Source organism: Durotheca rogersii, assembly GCF_024521655.1.
Source record: "Durotheca rogersii strain YMJ 92031201 chromosome Unknown GGS23scaffold_14, whole genome shotgun sequence".
Taxonomy (NCBI): domain Eukaryota; kingdom Fungi; phylum Ascomycota; class Sordariomycetes; order Xylariales; family Xylariaceae; genus Durotheca; species Durotheca rogersii.
In genome coordinates, this window is record NW_026251245.1 from 603006 (window position 1) to 620084 (window position 17079).

The 17079-nt window shown below is 56.1% G+C and overlaps 3 protein-coding genes across 3 annotated transcripts; 2 read left to right on the top strand and 1 right to left on the bottom strand.

Moving 5' to 3' along the window:
• Positions 1-1514: 1514 nt before the first annotated feature.
• GGS23DRAFT_597848 (uncharacterized protein) lies at positions 1515-3869 on the bottom strand (the record flags this gene model as incomplete). The annotated part of the gene is made up of 2 exons (XM_051518689.1): positions 1515-3419; positions 3555-3869. The coding sequence occupies 2 exons, from the start codon at positions 3867-3869 to the stop codon at positions 1515-1517; spliced, it is 2220 nt and encodes a 739-aa protein (XP_051370944.1).
• Positions 3870-9853: 5984 nt separating this feature from the next.
• Positions 9854-11850, top strand: GGS23DRAFT_112955 (glucosidase II beta subunit-like protein-domain-containing protein). Its single transcript, XM_051511013.1, has 2 exons — positions 9854-10073; positions 10134-11850. Exons 1-2 carry the CDS (start codon positions 9969-9971, stop codon positions 11556-11558), a joined length of 1530 nt encoding a protein of 509 aa, XP_051370945.1. The 5' UTR covers positions 9854-9968; the 3' UTR covers positions 11559-11850.
• Positions 11851-14767: 2917 nt separating this feature from the next.
• Positions 14768-15522, top strand: GGS23DRAFT_113287 (uncharacterized protein). The gene is made up of 2 exons (XM_051511014.1): positions 14768-15338; positions 15453-15522. The coding sequence occupies exon 1, from the start codon at positions 14869-14871 to the stop codon at positions 15280-15282; it is 414 nt and encodes a 137-aa protein (XP_051370946.1). The 5' UTR covers positions 14768-14868; the 3' UTR covers positions 15283-15338; positions 15453-15522.
• The last annotated feature ends 1557 nt before the right edge of the window (positions 15523-17079 follow it).

Genomic DNA, 17079 nt, shown 5'->3' on the forward strand with positions numbered 1-17079 from the left:
GCAGCTAATATAACTTGCTGAGAAATACGAGAGAAGGGGAAAGGGGAAAGAGAACCGGAAGCAGATTCCAGTCTTCGATCCTGTTTCCCCCCCCCCTCCTCCCCTCACAGCCATTGCTCCGCGCCTCGGCATTCAGGTTGCTTCCGCAACGTCGCGCCGGCAAAGAGAGAAGGGAAACGGGGAAAAGGGAAAAGGAAAAGCGAGAAAAACCACAATAATAGAGTAACGACGCCCGCTTCGGTGCCCGAACCTGCTTGTCTACCTTGCCCAGCCCAGATGATCCAAGTTGCGATACGGACGTATATACAGATCAGATACAAACGCCAAAGGAAGCCAAAAATAAATAAATAAAAAGAGAGAGAAAGAAAACACAAAAAGAGACCACCGAGGTCTTTCGTTGCCGCAAACACGAATGTAGGAAGGGGGGGGGGGAGGCGGTAAGCAATCCTGTCTCGCAAGTCCCATGGCTTCCTTGCCAAAATTCAAACGCCGCGACTATGAATTTCCGTAAGGCCGAGGCCAAATATCAAGGGAAGAGAGAAACGAGAGGCCGACGTCGACACGGCTTCTCTTGTGGATCAGCGCGACGATCATCCCCACCACCGGCTCTCCCTACGCCAAGCGAGACCGGCACGAGGGGAGGGGAAGGTAAATATAAACGTTGTATTTCGCCCGCGTCTCGGCGTCGTGCCGTCCTCGTCCCATCTCCCGTCCCGGAGTCGCCCTGCTGCTGCGGGGAGGGTGGAACGGGGCAAAGAGGGCCGGAGGACCAAAGCCGCGACAAGGCGAGAGACGGGCGAAGAGAGCGGAAGGGAAAAAAAGACCAAAAAAAAGTGAAAACGTATCCCCCCCTCTCCCCTCTCCCGGACCATCCCCGCGCCCGCGCACCGGTATTGCATGCAGTGACGAGATGACGAAAACCCCGGGGAAAAAAAAGAAGTAGAGAGAAAGGGTGGACGGCGACGACAATGTGCAAGGAGCGCGAAGACCAAGCCCCCGTCTGACGGAGAGCCACGATCGCGCTCGGCCCGAAAATAGAGATGTCGGTCGAAAACGAAAGGGGGAGGCGTCGATCGTCGTGGGACGATCTGGCTGCGTGCGTCGGTCAGCCGTGGGGAAACGGAGCCGAAAAATGCGTGTGCATGTGCGTGCGTGTGTTGTATATATATTGACTGACTCAACCCTCCGTAAACTCTTCTTTTTTTTCTTCTCCTTTCTTTTTTCTTTTCATTATTTTTTTCTTCTTAACAACCCGCACGTTCTGTCGAGAAAAAAAGAAAAAAACTTTTTTTAAAAAAAAAAAAAGCTCCCCCTCATGCGTCCCCCCCCCCCCCCTTTCCTTCGCCTGATCCCCCCTGCTTCTACGCGTCGCATGGACACGAGAGAAGGGGCAGGAAAAGGGGGTGTCGGACGAACAGAGGGAGGGTGAAACCAAGCAGAAAGGAGGAGAGACAGAGAGAGGGAGGGACAGAGACGGAGAGGAACAAGGAGAAAGGCGACAGGTAGCTGTGCGATCACGAGGTGAAAGCCATATCGAAGTCGAAGTCGGTGAGCTGCGACTGGCCCGGCTGCTGCTGCGGTTCCTGGTACGCGGTCAGCGGGGTGATGGTGGCGGACGACGAGAGCGCTGAGGCGAACGGGCTCATGCCGGCGTGGTGGTGGTGGTGCGGGTGGTGGCTGAGGTCGGCGAAGCCGGGCGACGGCAGCCCGTGGGCGAAGTTGAAATCCGCCGACGACAGCGGCATCTCCCCGGCGGCGTACGCCCCCAGGTCCGTGTTGGCCACCAGCGTGTGGTATTCGACGTCGCCGCCGAACATGTCGCTCTCTAGCCCCGGTGCCGCCGCGGCCGCCGCCATGTTGAACTCAGCCGCGTACGCCGACTCGATCGCCGCGGCGCCGGGCTCGGCGTCGGCGGCAGTGGCGGCCGGGTAGCTCGTGTCGTCCTCGCCGTCGTCCTCGTCCTCTGCGTCGTACTTGCTCACCCATACCTCCTTCATCCAGTTCTTGAGCTCGCTCATGGGAGGCCAATCGCCGCCACCCTTGCCGCCGCGCTTGTCCTCGTCGCCGCGGCCACCGCCGGCGCCGCCTGCGGTGCCGCCCTTATTCTTCTGGCGCGACGGCTTCTCCTTGAAGTGGGTCCGCCGCAGGTGGGCGGCCGCGTTATAGTAGGCACCGTACTTCTTCTGCGTCTTGCAGGCCTTGCACTTGGCGAGCGGGTTGACGGCAGGGATGCCGACGGGCAGGCCATGGGCAGCCGGGTCGACGCAGATCCACTTCTTGACGGTGGCCTGGTGCTTAGCGTCGCGGTGGCGGCGCAGCTCGTGCTCGCCGCGGAAGCCGTCCTTATGCTCGTCGCACTGGTCACAGTAGACCTTGGGCTGCTTTGGGCGCACGTACTTGGCCTTGACGATGGCGGCCTTGCCGTCCTTCTTGGCGCCGGCTGGCCCCTCGGCGGCGCCCTGCTTGGTCTCAGGCTTCGGCTTGAGCGGCGCGATGCGCGCGCGCCGGCATTGTTGTTTCAGCGTGTCCTTGGCGCGCGTCTTGAGCGACGAGTTGGACCGCGTGCTCGCGGCGCTCGCGCTCGACACTGACCGTTCCATGTCTGAGGACGCGAGGAGCCCGTCGGTGGGCGCTGAGATGGCGTACTGGTAGTTGGAAGGGGGCGCGAGGCTCGAGCCGACGGCGATGAGGGCGTCTTCGCTGCAGTAGGGCCGCTTTCCTAGCGGCGAGTTGTCTCCGCTGCTGGTGCCGCCGCTGTTGTAGTGGGTTCCATCTGGGTAGTACGGCTCGCCGGCATGCGACATCTGCGACCCGAGGCTCATCATGCGCACGGCGCCCGACACGGACTGGTTGTCGAACTGGTTGTCGAACAGGCTGTTCTGTCTCGTCATCGGCGCGGTGTCGTACGTGGGTGCCGTCGTCATCGAGCCGCACACCGAGATGCTAGTGATGTTGAACTGGGGGACGTCGGCGTCGGTGCCTTGTGAGGGCACCGACGAGCCGAGGGACCCTATCACCGGGCCTAGATTATCATCGGAGGGATACGGGTGCGATGCGAAGAAGTCACCGGGGTCGAGCATCTTGCCGGTCATCGGCCCCGACTCCGAGACGGTGGGCATGTCGTATCGTCGATGCTTCGACAACGACTGGGACGACCGCGTGGACAAGGACTGCACCAGGGCGTACGATGTCGCCTGCTCGTCCTTGTCTGCATAATCCGCCATGCCGGCGTTCCTCATCTGCGTGTTGGCGGTATGTATCCGCGACGGAGGGGCGGCTATCGGGGAGGCGCCTGTGAAGGGCCCGGCAGACTGGGTTGACAGATTCGAACCGATGCGGTCCATCTTCTGCGAAGCTGGCGCCTGCTGGGACATGGTCCTAGCACGCTTGACGGCGTGGGCATGGCTGCCGTGTCGATGCTAACGAGCGCTCGTCAGTACAAAGAGCCGACTTAAGTCACATACACACACGCACACACGCACACACAGAGAGAGATATATACAGACGGCACACACGCACTACACAGTACGTGCTCGGAAAGGTGTAAATCTTACAGAAGATTGCGCAACGCCCTCGTGACGACCGTGTCCACCGCCGATAGCGTCATTGCGAGGGACAGTGTGGCTTCTCAACATGGCATCCTGGCGGAAGGCCGTGACGGGAGTAGCCGCAGTGGGCAGCTGGAACTCCTCGTGGGAAACGGCAGGGTCAAGTACCTCCTGGCCCGACGACGGCACTATTTGGGACTGGAAGACGGTGCTCTGCAGCTGCGATAGTTCTCGTTTCGCTCGGAAAAGATCCTCGTTCCTCTGCTCCAGCAGGGCTCGAAGTTTCTGGATCTCGAGCTCAGGGTTTTGGCAGTGACTCATGATGGTCGATCAAATCTGGGAATTTCTTTTTTTTCCCTCTCTTTTTCTTTCTGTTTCTCGTTTCTTTTTCTCCTCGTTCGTTTCAGGAGTGGTCAGTGTCGATGGCGAGCAATCAATGACGATGAAGACAGCGGGAAGATGAGGCGAGATCTGCTGTCTTCACTCTCTCTCGCCCACAGTCACCCAAGTGTCTCTCTCTCCCTTCGAACTGGGACAGGCCAGCCTCGTTAGGTTAACCCTCCAGGCGAGAGAGTAAGAGTGATGGGGGAGGACGGGGGGGACCCAACAAGGATGATGGGACGGCTTGGTCTGTCTCGTGGAGCGTTCGTCAGGCGAGACCAATACCTGCTATTGAGGGACTAAAATCCGGTCTGGGAAAGTATGGGGAAGAAGGGAAGAGGGAAACGAGCCTCGATGGTGATGGCGGGAAGAACCACAGGACGTTGCTTAATTATGTACCAGTCAGTCGAGACGAGGCTTTGGCTCATGCGCGGCGGCGGGTCAGAGATCCTCGTCGTCTCCCACACGGAGATGCATAGATACACGCTGGCCGTCCAGGGTGCATGTACCGGTATGTAGGTATTTAATTTACGAGAATCCCGCGGGCTTAGATCGACTCTTGGCTTTTGCGACTTGGCCAGGTTTGGCTCGAAACCCTTGCAACGATGAATGGGTGCCAAACAACCTAGCGTCCCTGGAAAGCTGCGTGATTTGACAGGACCGCTTGGGGGACTCGAGAGAAGGGTCAGTCAGTTGACGGCTATTAGCTGGCTGGCTGGCTGGCGCTGGCCGGGGGGGCTTGGGGGGGGAGGGATGACTTCGGGAGGGTAGGATGGGCCGTTGGAGCCTGTCAGATCCGTATGCGCTGGTCTGCAAGAGAAGAAGAGCCCACTTGGATTTGGAACTCGAAGAGAAGTCCCTGACAGGCCTGCCCAGAGCGGACGAAGCAACAACAGCTGCTCGCACACCCGGCATGTCTCTCTCTCGCTCCGCAGGATACGGAAACGCCTGGTGGGCGGGCACACCTGCGAGTATGTACATTGCGGTCTGATGTGATGTAACCTGCAAGATGCAGAGTGAGTTCAGCGCTGGAACCTCTGCCACGGAATCTTACAGGTCAGTCCCGCGAAGTATCCTCTTGCAGGGGGGACAGGGAGGGGAGGGTGGTGAAGGGGGTTACCGTCGCGCGAGTGACGCAGTCAGCCAATTCAGCGATCGACCGTCTTTACTGTACCTACGTGATGGTGGCCGCTGTTGTCTCTGCAGACCCAGGACGGGACGGGGTCTGGTCTCTGGTCTCTGGTCTGGTCCCGGGTCGAAGACAGGATGTGTCTGTCGAGGCGGGTAGGCAGGCATGATGTCGGCTACCTGGCCAGTCTCCCGTCTCCCCTCCACGTATTTAGGCATCGTGTATACCCATATCCTGTCCTCAAAGCTACCGTGACTCGCTCGACCGCAGGCGACAGGAATCGGCCGAGGAGCGCGCGATGAAATCAGGTACCAACGGGCATCATTGGCGAATCGGCATCGTCTCCCCGTCGTCGCGAGATGTCTACAAGGGGAGGGAGGCAAAGCCAGGTTTTATCTGTACGTAGGTAGCATACGACGTACCTTAGTATATCTTATGTATATGGCATATATATAATAATACCGAAGCATATATATATATATATATATATATATATGTTGCCTATAAAAACGATATATACCTATGTCTGCCCGGTATGCATGTGTGAAATCAGGTACCTGAGGTCAGGCAGGTAGGTGTACGGTTAGGTACCTTTGCGTGCATACATATAGGCGTGATTGGTGTGGATGCATATAAGCCAAGTCGAATACATTCCTCTAGGTACCAGCCTCTCGCTGCCTGTAGGTACCTTAGGTAGGTAATATCTGTTGCTTCATTCAACGCTGCCTCTCTTACCTCGACTACTCTGAATTCTCTCAACCTACGTTTGGCTTATTCCCAAGTTAACGAGGCGCCTAACCAGAATACATTGATTCTAAATATTGTTTGAATTTAGTATTTACCACAGGTAATTCTCAGTGCCTATGCACGTAGGTATCTGTATCGACGATCACCTGCTAAATATACACGTTAAATACATCGGGTACCTTAGGCAGACACTGACTGATACCTGGTGGTTCCGCAAATTGGTACCATGGGTTCGTGGCGGCGGCAGGCAAGGGTATATAGGCAGGTATTGGAAAACGCTGGTAATTGTCCTGATGACGAGTTGTCGAATTGGGTATTAAGGAAGGGGACACGGCCCACTCAGATCTCTAGAAATGAGATGTCCATGGGTGAAGGAGGGGGAGGCTTGATGAAAGGCAATGGAGGGGAGAATGTGCAAATCCCATCTCGCCGTCGCCAAGTCTTGTACCTACCTACCTACCTACATACATACCTACATACCGTAAGTAATAGTATAGGCCTACCTATAGTATGTACCCGTAGGTAGGCAGGGGGTGTAGGAGGTATACATGCCTACGATACATACCTACCTAGACCTGTATAGACTCAATACGCTACATAAAGTCGACATTGGGAAAAAGAAACCAAACCCCAAAAACCAAGAAAGCAAAGGTCCCTGAAAAGCCTGACGGGCTTAGCAAGGCGCCGTTGCATACAACAGGGAGGGTAGGGCAGAGACAAGAACAGGGTACGGTACGATGTGGTGCGGTAAGGCAACAGAAGGTAGAGAGGAGAGAGAGACAGAGACAGAGAGAGAGAGGGGGGGGGAGTTGAGAATAGGGTGTAGAGTGTTGTAATTGTTACCAACCGAGGGCGAGGGGGAGGACAGCAGACAGCTGGATTGGGCGAGACTCTCTCTACCTGTCTGTCTTGTCTCTCTCTTCGAATCGCAGCAGCGCTCTTCCGAATCTTTCTCGTTACACTGCAAAGCCACGCACTCACTCACTTGAACACACACTTACGCGCTTACACACACCCACCCTCACTCCCTCTCCTTCTGGTCATGCACCTTTCCTTCGCTCGCTCTTCTGTTCGTCGTCATCTAAACGTGGGGTTACATACGAGCCAATAATGAAACCGAAATCGCATCCGCTACATCTACATACCTCCTACCTTTTTGATAGGATCTCCTTATCGGGTAGGTCGTGCGCGTGTGCGCGTGGGCGCTCTCTCTCTCTTGCTGTGTCTCCTTGTCTCTACGTATGCAATGGTAGTATGTACGTATACATACGTAACGCGTGGATGGATGTGTGGGTGGACGAGTGGATGGGTGGATGGAGGGATGGGATGGGATGGGACCTGTCTGGCTGTATCCGCCGCTGTGTCTCTCCCATCCCATCCCATCCCATCCCATCCCATCCCATCCCATCCCAATTCACCCTCTCGCGCCTCTCTCGCGCGCGCTCTCTCCCGTCAATCATCGCCGTCGCCATCATCACCTATCGCTTATGAGACGAATCTTGCTCGGTGAGGCCTACTTGGAGGTCGTTCATCTCTCATCTCCCCTCCCCTCCTCCCCTCTCCCCTAGTGTTCACGGCGCCGCACAGACGGTTGGAAAGGGCGGGAAATGGGAATACCTACCTAGATGAGGAGCGCCAGAGCTAGCCACGCATCGGTCTGCAAGGGAGCACCTCGTGCCCATCGCCCAAGGAAAGATGCATGCGATAGCTTGCATATCCCAGCTGCCAATGTTTGCCCTGTTTTCGACGAATCCGACGCCTATTGGATCTCCGTGAGTCAATGTGTTGTCCAGAGAGTGAGGCGGCCGTCCCCCGCGACCCTTTGAGTGGCTGATGGTTCTTCGGCCAGGACCCCTGAACGGGCGACGGTGGGTCGGCTTGGAGATAGGACGCGAATGGCTGCTGGCGCCCAGACAGACCAGCCCTGCCCTGCACACGCAAGCAGTATTGCCGATACCACGATGGGCGGGAGTCGCAGGATCGCAATGATCTTGGTCCGTCGAGATGCCCACCGATCTATCCATGCCTGGCCTGTTGGTGAATACCCTGTGGCGTGTAGATTGGGCCATCGTGGCCCGTGATACACCTCGTCTTCATTCGGTTGACCGTCCGCTGGGATGAATAGGATGCCTACCCAACTCGCCTACCCCCATCCCTACCCGTCCCCTACCCTCCCCTATCCTACCCTCCAACACAGGCGGGTTCTAGAAGTAAGCATCCCGGCCATCGAAAACGGACATCGGTGAGCACTCGCAGGAGCGCTCCGCCCTCCCGGTATCCGCATAGACACGCACCGTGGCTTGTATACGCCTATATGTGAGTATGGACTCGCGCATGCAGGCATATTTGTATGTATATATGCGTGTGTTAGTCAATATTGCGTGTGTTCGTGTTGTCGCGTAGGCCTTCTTCCTCTCCCATCCTTCGGCGGCTGCCGCGTCCGTCCAGCAAGATCCAAGCCACAACCACCACCGCGGCCACGACAGCGAGGGGCTGAAAGGGCGGCGGTGTGGAAACCGACTAACTAACTTGCCCACCCTCACTCCCCCCCCCCTCCCTCTCTCTTCCCCTCTAGGTATGTACGTATGTGGAGGTGTCCGCGGCAGTACCAGACTGATGAATGGTTACCTACCTCCTAACCCAGGCAGAAAACAACTGGACTCCAAAGACTCTCCAGCGGGTTAATATTACCCTAAGGTGATTTTAGATTACTATTTTCGTCCGCTGACCTGATCTGTCATCTCGTCGGTCAAGGATACATCACCAACGTCCTAGGCCTCACGTCATCGAACCAGCTCTGTGGGATTTATCCTCAGCGCAGTTAGCTCGCTCGGCACCTTTCCGCTTCCGCTACGAGCAATCTAATCCGGGTCGACTACCATTGCCGCTCGGGCTCATGCTAGGTACGTAGGCGATGGAAATGACGGGACCGTGCCCCCGGCGCTGGATTGACGTAAACGAGTGGGATGAGGATGTGCTTGATTGTGATGCGGGAGATGGCTCACGCTTCCGGTAGTCTTTGCCAGGATCTCTCGACCATGCGGTGCAACATCCCCCCAGGATGTTGAGACTGGCCAATGGCTAGGAGTAGCCGCCAGCTGTACTTATCGACAACTCATCGCCTTCGTCGCTCGCCACCCCTCCTGTCCCGTCGAAACGACGCCTTCTTCCCATGTGGTGCGTCACACACGAGCTCCGGCGATAGGAGATTGCCGACGGAAGCCATGGGATGGGTGGGTGTCGGTTAGCCCCAGTACGCCTACCTACCTAGGTAGTAGTCGTAGTAGCCATAGTAGTAGTAGTAGTAACCGGGACGCCTGGGATGGTGTGGACCAAATCTCCGGACTAAGATGAGCTGGTTTTCTTCATGGCGAGAGCGCGCGAGAGAGACGGAACACGTGTGGTGAGCATCGCGGCCGACAAACACAGAGATGAGACGACTTCTCAGGTTTGTTAAGACACGCGATATATTTTCCGGCTTCCCGTAGATAGGAAGGCGTTGGTCATTGCCGGCACCAACCTGGCCCAGAGCACAACTGTATACATGGGTGGGAGGCGTGTCATAGGTATTAAGGACGGCAAATAGGTCAGCGTCGTGGCACGAAATGCGAGGATTAGGAAGCTCTGAGCATCCCTCTCCAGCCGGACCGTTCTGCCGTGGTAAGGATACGCTAGGTTACCTACGAGAGTTGTCGGATTACACAGATGAAGGGAGGTAATATGTGTAAGATAGAGAGAGACGGTGGGGGGAGGCAGGAGAAAAATGTAGACTATTTGACGAAGACGAGGAAGATAACGGCGGCATGCATCATCACTTTAAGCAACCAAATGCATGCGTCGGGGTTCCTCAGGTCGGTAGATTACGTAATAGTAGCGAGCGGTACATGGCAGATCGAAACGGCCCGGCAGAGCCCACCTCCTCGGGTTGTCTGACTTCGGGAGATCTCCGGATCTTGCAGTGATGCCACCTTGGCCACCTTGGCCATCTTATCATCAATCATCACGGTCAATTACGCTACCCCTCGGTAGCCTCAATTTCCATACACAACCAATCCAAGTTCACCTCGTAATTCCAAGACACCTTTTTGCGCTCCATCGCCTCTCTATGCGCGAAGCCTCCCTCCCGGCGTCCATGTGAGATAACCCCCGGGCCACGCGGCGTCATGTGCCGTCTCCGTGCGCTTCTTGTCCTAAGCTGGCTATTGTCGCCGTCCCAGGCGCGCCAGCCAGGCTTCAGTATTCATCACGACCTCCTAGCATATCCGCAGGTGTGTGTTTCTCGGCCTCTGCTATCCCTTTGCGCCGCCATGCTCACGGGTGATCACTAGTTCGAGGTAGTCTTCTCCGAGTCCTACATATCGGAAATCGATGCCCAAGCTTTGGTAGAAAAGACGAATCCCTCCCACCCCAACTATGAGCCCGACTTTGTCGCCCGGTCCCTCCTCACCTCCGACATCCAGCCTGGCGAGGACCGCGACGTAGTCGATGATCCCAGCGATGGCGAAAGCGGCCCCAAAGTCACCGAGTCGTACGAGATCATGAGCATGCCTACTCAGCGCTACCTATGTGCCATCCCGATAATCGAATCCCCGCCTCCGCCGAACAAAACGGCCACTGAGCTAGCTAAAGCCGAAGAAGCCCGCGAGCTGGCGAGGGCTTCCGCCCATGGCTGGGACCTGATAAACGGTCTCGACGGCACCTGTCTCTACTACATGTCCGGATGGTGGAGTTATAGCTTCTGCTACGGCCACGATGTCGTGCAGTTCCACGCCCTCCCCGCTAGTATTAAGACGGGTCCGCCTATGAAAGATCCCCACACTACGGCATACGTTCTGGGAAAGGTGCCAGACCCTCAGAGCACGTCGCGGTCTTCGCGCCGCGGACAATCCAACCCCCCGAACGATAAAGGGCATCCGGCCGGCGCCGCGCCACCCAATACGGAGCTTCAAGTCAAGGGCGACCAGCGGTACTTGGTCCAGAAGATGGGGGAAGGTACTATTTGCGACCTTACCGGCCGGGAGCGGACGATCGAGATACAATACCACTGCAGCCCGGGCAGTACTCAGGATCGCATCGGGTGGATTAAGGAGGTCACCACGTGCGCGTACCTAATGGTAGTGAACACGCCTCGCTTATGTGTAGACGTCGCCTTCCAACCGCCGAAGGAGGAGAGAGCCAACGTCATTAGCTGCCGCGCTATCGTGTCGGAGGCTGCGCGGGCAGATTGGCACGCGCAGAAAACCCTGGAGGCGCAAGCGGCCATGGTAGGCCAGCTTAGAGGCGAAGCGAAAGTTCCCGTTACCATTGGCGGAGTAGTGGTAGGAGGGAGACACATTCTTGGCAGGGGTGAGGACGGAAAGGAGGCACACAGATTAGCTCCACCCCAGAATTTCCGCAGCTCAAACATAGCCCCACTCGTCGAAGTCCTCGCCCAGGGGAGTAGCAAAGAAGACGGTAGCACCGTGTCCGTCCTCACCGACGAGCAGTTGGCCAGTCTCAACCTCAGCCCCGAAGCCATCGAGGAGCTCAAGAAGGAGCTGCAGAAGCTAGCCGGGGACAGGGGCTGGAAGCTCGAGATCGTCGAGATCCCGGGCGACCCTCCGGAGTTCCGCGGAATCGTCGACGTGGAGGAGGAAGAATCAACCGGGAAGCGCAAGGGCAAGGGCAAGGGCGAGGGCGAGGGCGGGGGTGTCGGGGACAAAACGGACGAGGAGACAGGCAGCGAGGAGAGGTTCTTCAAAGAGGAACTCTGAGACGCCGAGCTCGCACTAGCATGGCGAACGGCGTTACGTTGGTAGGATGGATCGTGGCGTTATTGAACCACTGTCAAGACTATGCCGTGCCTACTGGCTTCCCGGTGAATGCGCTCTCTCATCCCGGGGGCGGATCAGTACATTCTCTCACAGATCACGCCCCCGTCAAACGCCGACCTGCTGCGTTACGTAGCATTCAGGAGGACGCGGACTGATAAATACATACGAGCGGTACAGAGAGTGCTCTGGGATCCGTCCTCTGCCCTCTGGGATCGCCGTCCCCACGTCGCCACCCCGAGAGAAGCAGGGCGGATACGGCGACAGTAGAGCCGATGGCAAGGGGCGGGTATGGGACAGACGGCAAGGTAGTCTAGGTCTCTACGCAGGCATGTAGGTATGTGTGTGTATATGCACGTCTATGAGTAGATGTCCGTCTGTTTCCTAACACACCCGCCGAGGGCGCTTCCTTCTCGTACGACTATATATGCCCGGGTTACGGAAGAGGCCGAGGTGTTGTAAGGGGATAGGTCGAGGAGACCACCTCTACCTCTTTTGCCTGCATTCGCATGCATGCATGCATGTACCTATATATGTATGTTGGCATGGGAATGGCTACGGAGGCATGTATATAGGGGAGATACTATGCGACAGGTCATAGCCCGGGCAGAAGGAGGTTCCGTCTGTATGTATGCGGATGTATACCTACTATGAGGCAGACTGAGTCGTAGGGGCAGCAACTTTGGAGCGGAAGAGGATATGCTCCGCATTCCCTTCTACTATCGTCTACTCGTCGCTTACCTACCTACCGAATTAGTATCCATTTGATATTTCTATGTAGCAACGGCTTCTCGTACGCATAATTACTTGGGAAATTATCCAATACACACACATAGAGTGCCGCCGACTGTGCAAAGCATACATATAGATAGGTACTGCGTAGTATACGCCGGGATATTTAAGGGTTGGCTCTCTCTTATTAGACTCCCTAGGCCATAGAAGACCCTAATAAGACAGACTCGCCGTAACCCTGGACTTGGTAAGAGAAACGCCCCGAATCACTTCATTTCGGTTGACAACTCTACATTCTTTTTTTTTCTTTTTCTTCATCATGCCATAAGGCCAATTTCGCGACTCCCTGTCGGTTGGTCGGCAACCTCTCTTCACTCGGTTCTCGCCACGAACGGGGTTAATAGAAGGTGAACAGGGAGCGAAGAAGAGGGGAAGCAACGTGGTGGGGAGTTGTCTTGTCGGACTGCCTAACGAGACGACTTATAGTGAAGAGCAGCGTCTACATGTATAAGTCACCGTTGCGTCTATGGTAGCTTATTCCCCGCAACACGAAGCAGGACAACCGAATCAACTACGGCATAGGCAGAAATTCCGCAGACAAGAGAGAGACCCATTGGTTGCGGGCACATTCAGACACGTACGTATATAGGCACGTCTGTAGATCCTCCGGGGGGGGGGGGGGGGACCAACTAGGTCTTCCCTAGATGTCTCTACGACTTCTCCCCATCAGTAGCCAACCGTTGGACCGTAGAGAGTCCGGACCCGTTAGAGACGATCTACTAGGCCATCCAAGCACAGTCCGCAGTTACATACTGCATAGTACGTCGGCCCGGCATCACTCAATCATACCAAGGTAGGTGTAGCCCACTTGAAGGTTCTACTACGCAGTAGAGGTTGGGCAGGCGATGTATAGCAGGTTAGGAGACGGTGACGGAGCGGCCACATCGATGGCGTGTATCCGCCCAAAGGTGCTCCCCCCTCGTGGATGCCGAAGTAGGGGGTTGATTCGCGCACCCGGAATTCAGCCAACGACCACGTCATACTTTGAGTTGGCTCTGAATTCGGCGATATTGGTAACCCTTTGCACGCTGGCCGTCTTGCTCGACTCAATACTCCGCACGCAACCAAATCCCCATTTCATTGGAGTTGCGCGCGGCCGTCAAACGTGAAGGTCCAGCGATACGAGATGCGAGTCATCCGCCACGTCGTTTCTGCATACATGGCGAGCCTCTAGGGGGCAAGGCGAGCCTCGCTTGGTTCCCTTCACCCTTCGGGTCGGCTGGTGGTTTAGTCTTACCCATCAGGACGGAGACGTGTCGAAGCCCGGGCCGCCACCCATACGCACTATCGATGGGTTGGCGGGACGGCCGTGCGATCTCGACACCACCACGAAGTGGCCCCGCGGGATGCTAACGGGGTCGATTGATGCCGCGCGGAGGGCAGTGGGCATAGCCGATTTTCATAGCCCGCATCGCGTTTGCCGCGACGCTGTCGGCGCTATGGACGGCGATGCGCGCTGCACGGATATAGATATTACACGTAGCACGGCAGATGTGAGGTAGATGCGAGGAATGCGGGAGGCGGGCAGCGAGCCGCGATACGACTGGGCAGCGCAGCGTGAATCCCATGGCTCTCGCCGTCGCATTGGTCCCCTATTTCTCTCGGCGTGTTGTGCCACCACCTCTGCACGCACGTAGCATGTGGAAGAAGGAAAAGAGGGGGGGGGAAAGGATGGAGACGGAGACAAAATCGATTGGGGGAGGGGGGGATTGTTAGTCAAAGAGCAGCGTATGATGCTCTGCAGCACGGAGAGCCTTTCCGAGTCAGGTCGCAATAGTAGAGAGGAGAGAGAGACGGGTCTCACGCAAACCTGGACGAAGCATTGAAATTGATAACACAGTAAGCAATTAACTACCTACATGTTGGGGTCAGTTAGAAAGAAGAAAAAACAAGAGTGTCTCGTGTCTCTGTACGTTTTATTCGGAGAAAAGAGAGGGGTAGAAGGGGAGGACAGCAAGGAGGAAGAAGGCGATCTGACGGATGCTTCGTCGCCTCCCCGGACGCATACATTAGGTAGGTAGACGGTCATCGAGCGGCTGATAACTACCTAGGTATGAGCTGACTTGCGGGAGGGAGTGCAATGACGTGGCCTGGAGATGGCGATATGTAGACACACACATACATATATTGGCGACGGGTCCTTACTTGAGGTAGGTAATGATACCCGAATTGTGAATTCGTTGTCGTTTTCAGCTTGCTCATCCCCCTCCCTCCTCCTGCTCCCCCTCCCCTCCCCCTCTATGCCCAGCCCGGACGGCAAGGCCCGCTTTGAAAACTCGTTGATAGCAGATGGCGGCAGGGAGAGAAAGTGCATGCATGAAGAGAAGAAGGCCCCCCCAGTTCTCTCTACTCAGCATTACCTACGCCACGGCCATGGGGGCTTTGGAGAGGAGACGCGTTTGCGGAGGGGTGTAAGACATAGGTACATACACCACACGTACACACGGGCGGCGGATGCGCGATGCTCATCGCCTTGCTCCCCCGGCTGCGGCGCGTTTTGTTGCTTCGCGGTCCCTTGGCGGTCAGCACAGGGCAAGCCATAGACAGCGATGACCCAATGGCGTCGGGTATCACAGTTGGGGATGGGGTCACGGCCGGGCCAGGAAGGGAGAGCGTTGCGACGATCGAGAAACCATCACTTTCCGACGACCCTGGTCCAGCAGCCAATGGAAGCGCCTCCCAGCACCCTGGAAGCCCTGCGCCAGCTCGTTCCGGTTCACGCGGGCTGCGACAGAAGAGGGGGGGGGAGCGGGCAACTTGGCCGGGGGAACGGGCAGACGGGGGTCTGCCAAGTAAACCGACAAAACGACCCTCTTCCCTCAATGTTGCAAGATTTGCCTACCTGTGGATGTACAGGCCAATAAGTATAAGCTGATAGCATCTACATCTACATACACATTTGTAGATTGGCAGCTATTAGAACCTACAGAGGTGAGAGAGGGGAGGGGGATGGCGGGCAAGCAGCAAAAGAACAGATCCTGGGCAAGCCTGTCATCCTATCGACAGGCGCAGAGGTAAAACTTGCTAAGCCATGTACGTGGACAGTAGGTAAATGTATTGAGGTATATTGAAGGGGTTCGAGCTGGGAGTCGTTTCTCCTTTCTCAGTAGGCAAGCAAGAAGCCAAGACATGTTGCTGTGCACATACTCGGTGGTAGGTGATGGCGCGTTTAAGCATGCGTTGGGAGTCGGGAAGATCAGGCCATTGGGCCCTCTCAGAAATGCAGAAAAAGGCGGGGGTTTAAGACTCGTAATGAAAACAATTAGGGTTACAATAGCAATAAGCAAAAGAGAGCAGATGTCTCAAGCTGGGAAAGCAAGTGGCTGTCCTGCGGCACGAAGCCGGGGCCGAGAGAGGGCGGAAAGGCACCTCGTACTCATTGATGGAGACGATGATGGAGACCTGAGTGTAGATAGAACTGTTTCCCGCATAGCCTATCCAACCGTATAACACATAGTAGGTACCTGATGTGTACGCATATAAGTACCGACCTGACATACCTCCCACCTCTTGTTTATCTGATGAGCATCTTGAATCCAAGGCACCTGCAAGGGCACCATGTATCGGCTTGCTCAGCCTAGTAGCTTTTTATCTCGACGGCTACCTCGAACATCATAATTCTCCTGAAATTCTTGGTGTCTGGGGCCGCTCAGGACCTACCTAGTTGGAAATTGGCACCAACCAGCCTAGACCCGGCCAGCCTCAAGGCCTTTTTTACATGTTCTGTGATAGAGGCTAACTTGCAGCACAGTGCCCATTACAGGTCCTTACACCTACCTAGAGGTACCTAGGTAGGTACCTAACCTAGGAGGTACCTAAGGTAGGTACCTAGGTAGGTAAGGTACGGACCAAGAACTGCTACGTACCTACATTAGCGCTGCGATACCGACGTCAAGGGAACCAAACAGGGGCCGTGGAACCGGCACCCAGCAACCCAAGACGTCCGGCGTACCTGTACAGCGTAACATGGCGCGGTGCATAGCGTGTGGTACATGGCACGGTACTGGGCCGTGCTAGGCTCCAAGGGGGAAACAGGGAGATGAGAAAAGGAGGACCTATTAGCTATGTATAGGTACTATCTGTAGATGTGCTCGCTGCCTGCGTAGAGGCACCGCCAGTACCTCGATACATGTATAGAGACAACTAGACGCGTAAACACCTTGCCAAGATACCAGGTACCTGCAACGCCAGGAAGGGACGGAAGGGACGAGAGGGACGGGAAGGAGAGAGACACAGAGAGAGAGGTAAGAGAGGGAAGTCAGCATGAACGTGAAGCAAAGCACCAAAGCAAGGTCTTTCCCAAGAGCTGACCTTGATTTTTATTTTTATTTTTATTCTCTTTTCTCTTCTCCCTCCTCCCGTTGCCAAGTTTTCGACATTCCCTCGCCCTCGAACTGCCCAACTCATCGCCAACATCGGTCCGTCTCGCACGCGCATGCATTCACTTAACGCCTGCATGCCTCCTACTTCCAGACTTCACGCCTGCACCAGCTGCTACACCTTACCTACCGCCTTCTATTGCCGGAACCCTCGGTCAGCCAGCCAGCCAGCCAGCCAGCCAGCCAGCCGCCTGGTCTGATATCCTACTTACCTACTTACCAACCATACACGCCCGACCTCATCTTTCGTTGAACCTGCTTGGAATACGGACGGTACCAACTAACCTGTGATC

Excerpts from the sequence above, each read along its gene's own strand:
- GGS23DRAFT_113287 (XM_051511014.1), top strand. The coding sequence starts at position 14,869 with ATGCTCATCGCCTTGCTCCCCCGGCTGCGGCGCGTTTTGTTGCTTCGC.
- GGS23DRAFT_112955 (XM_051511013.1), top strand. The coding sequence starts at position 9,969 with ATGTGCCGTCTCCGTGCGCTTCTTGTCCTAAGCTGGCTATTGTCGCCG. Across the intron at positions 10,074-10,133 it reads ACCTCCTAGCATATCCGCAG|TTCGAGGTAGTCTTCTCCGA; the intron begins GTGTGTGTTTCT and ends GGTGATCACTAG.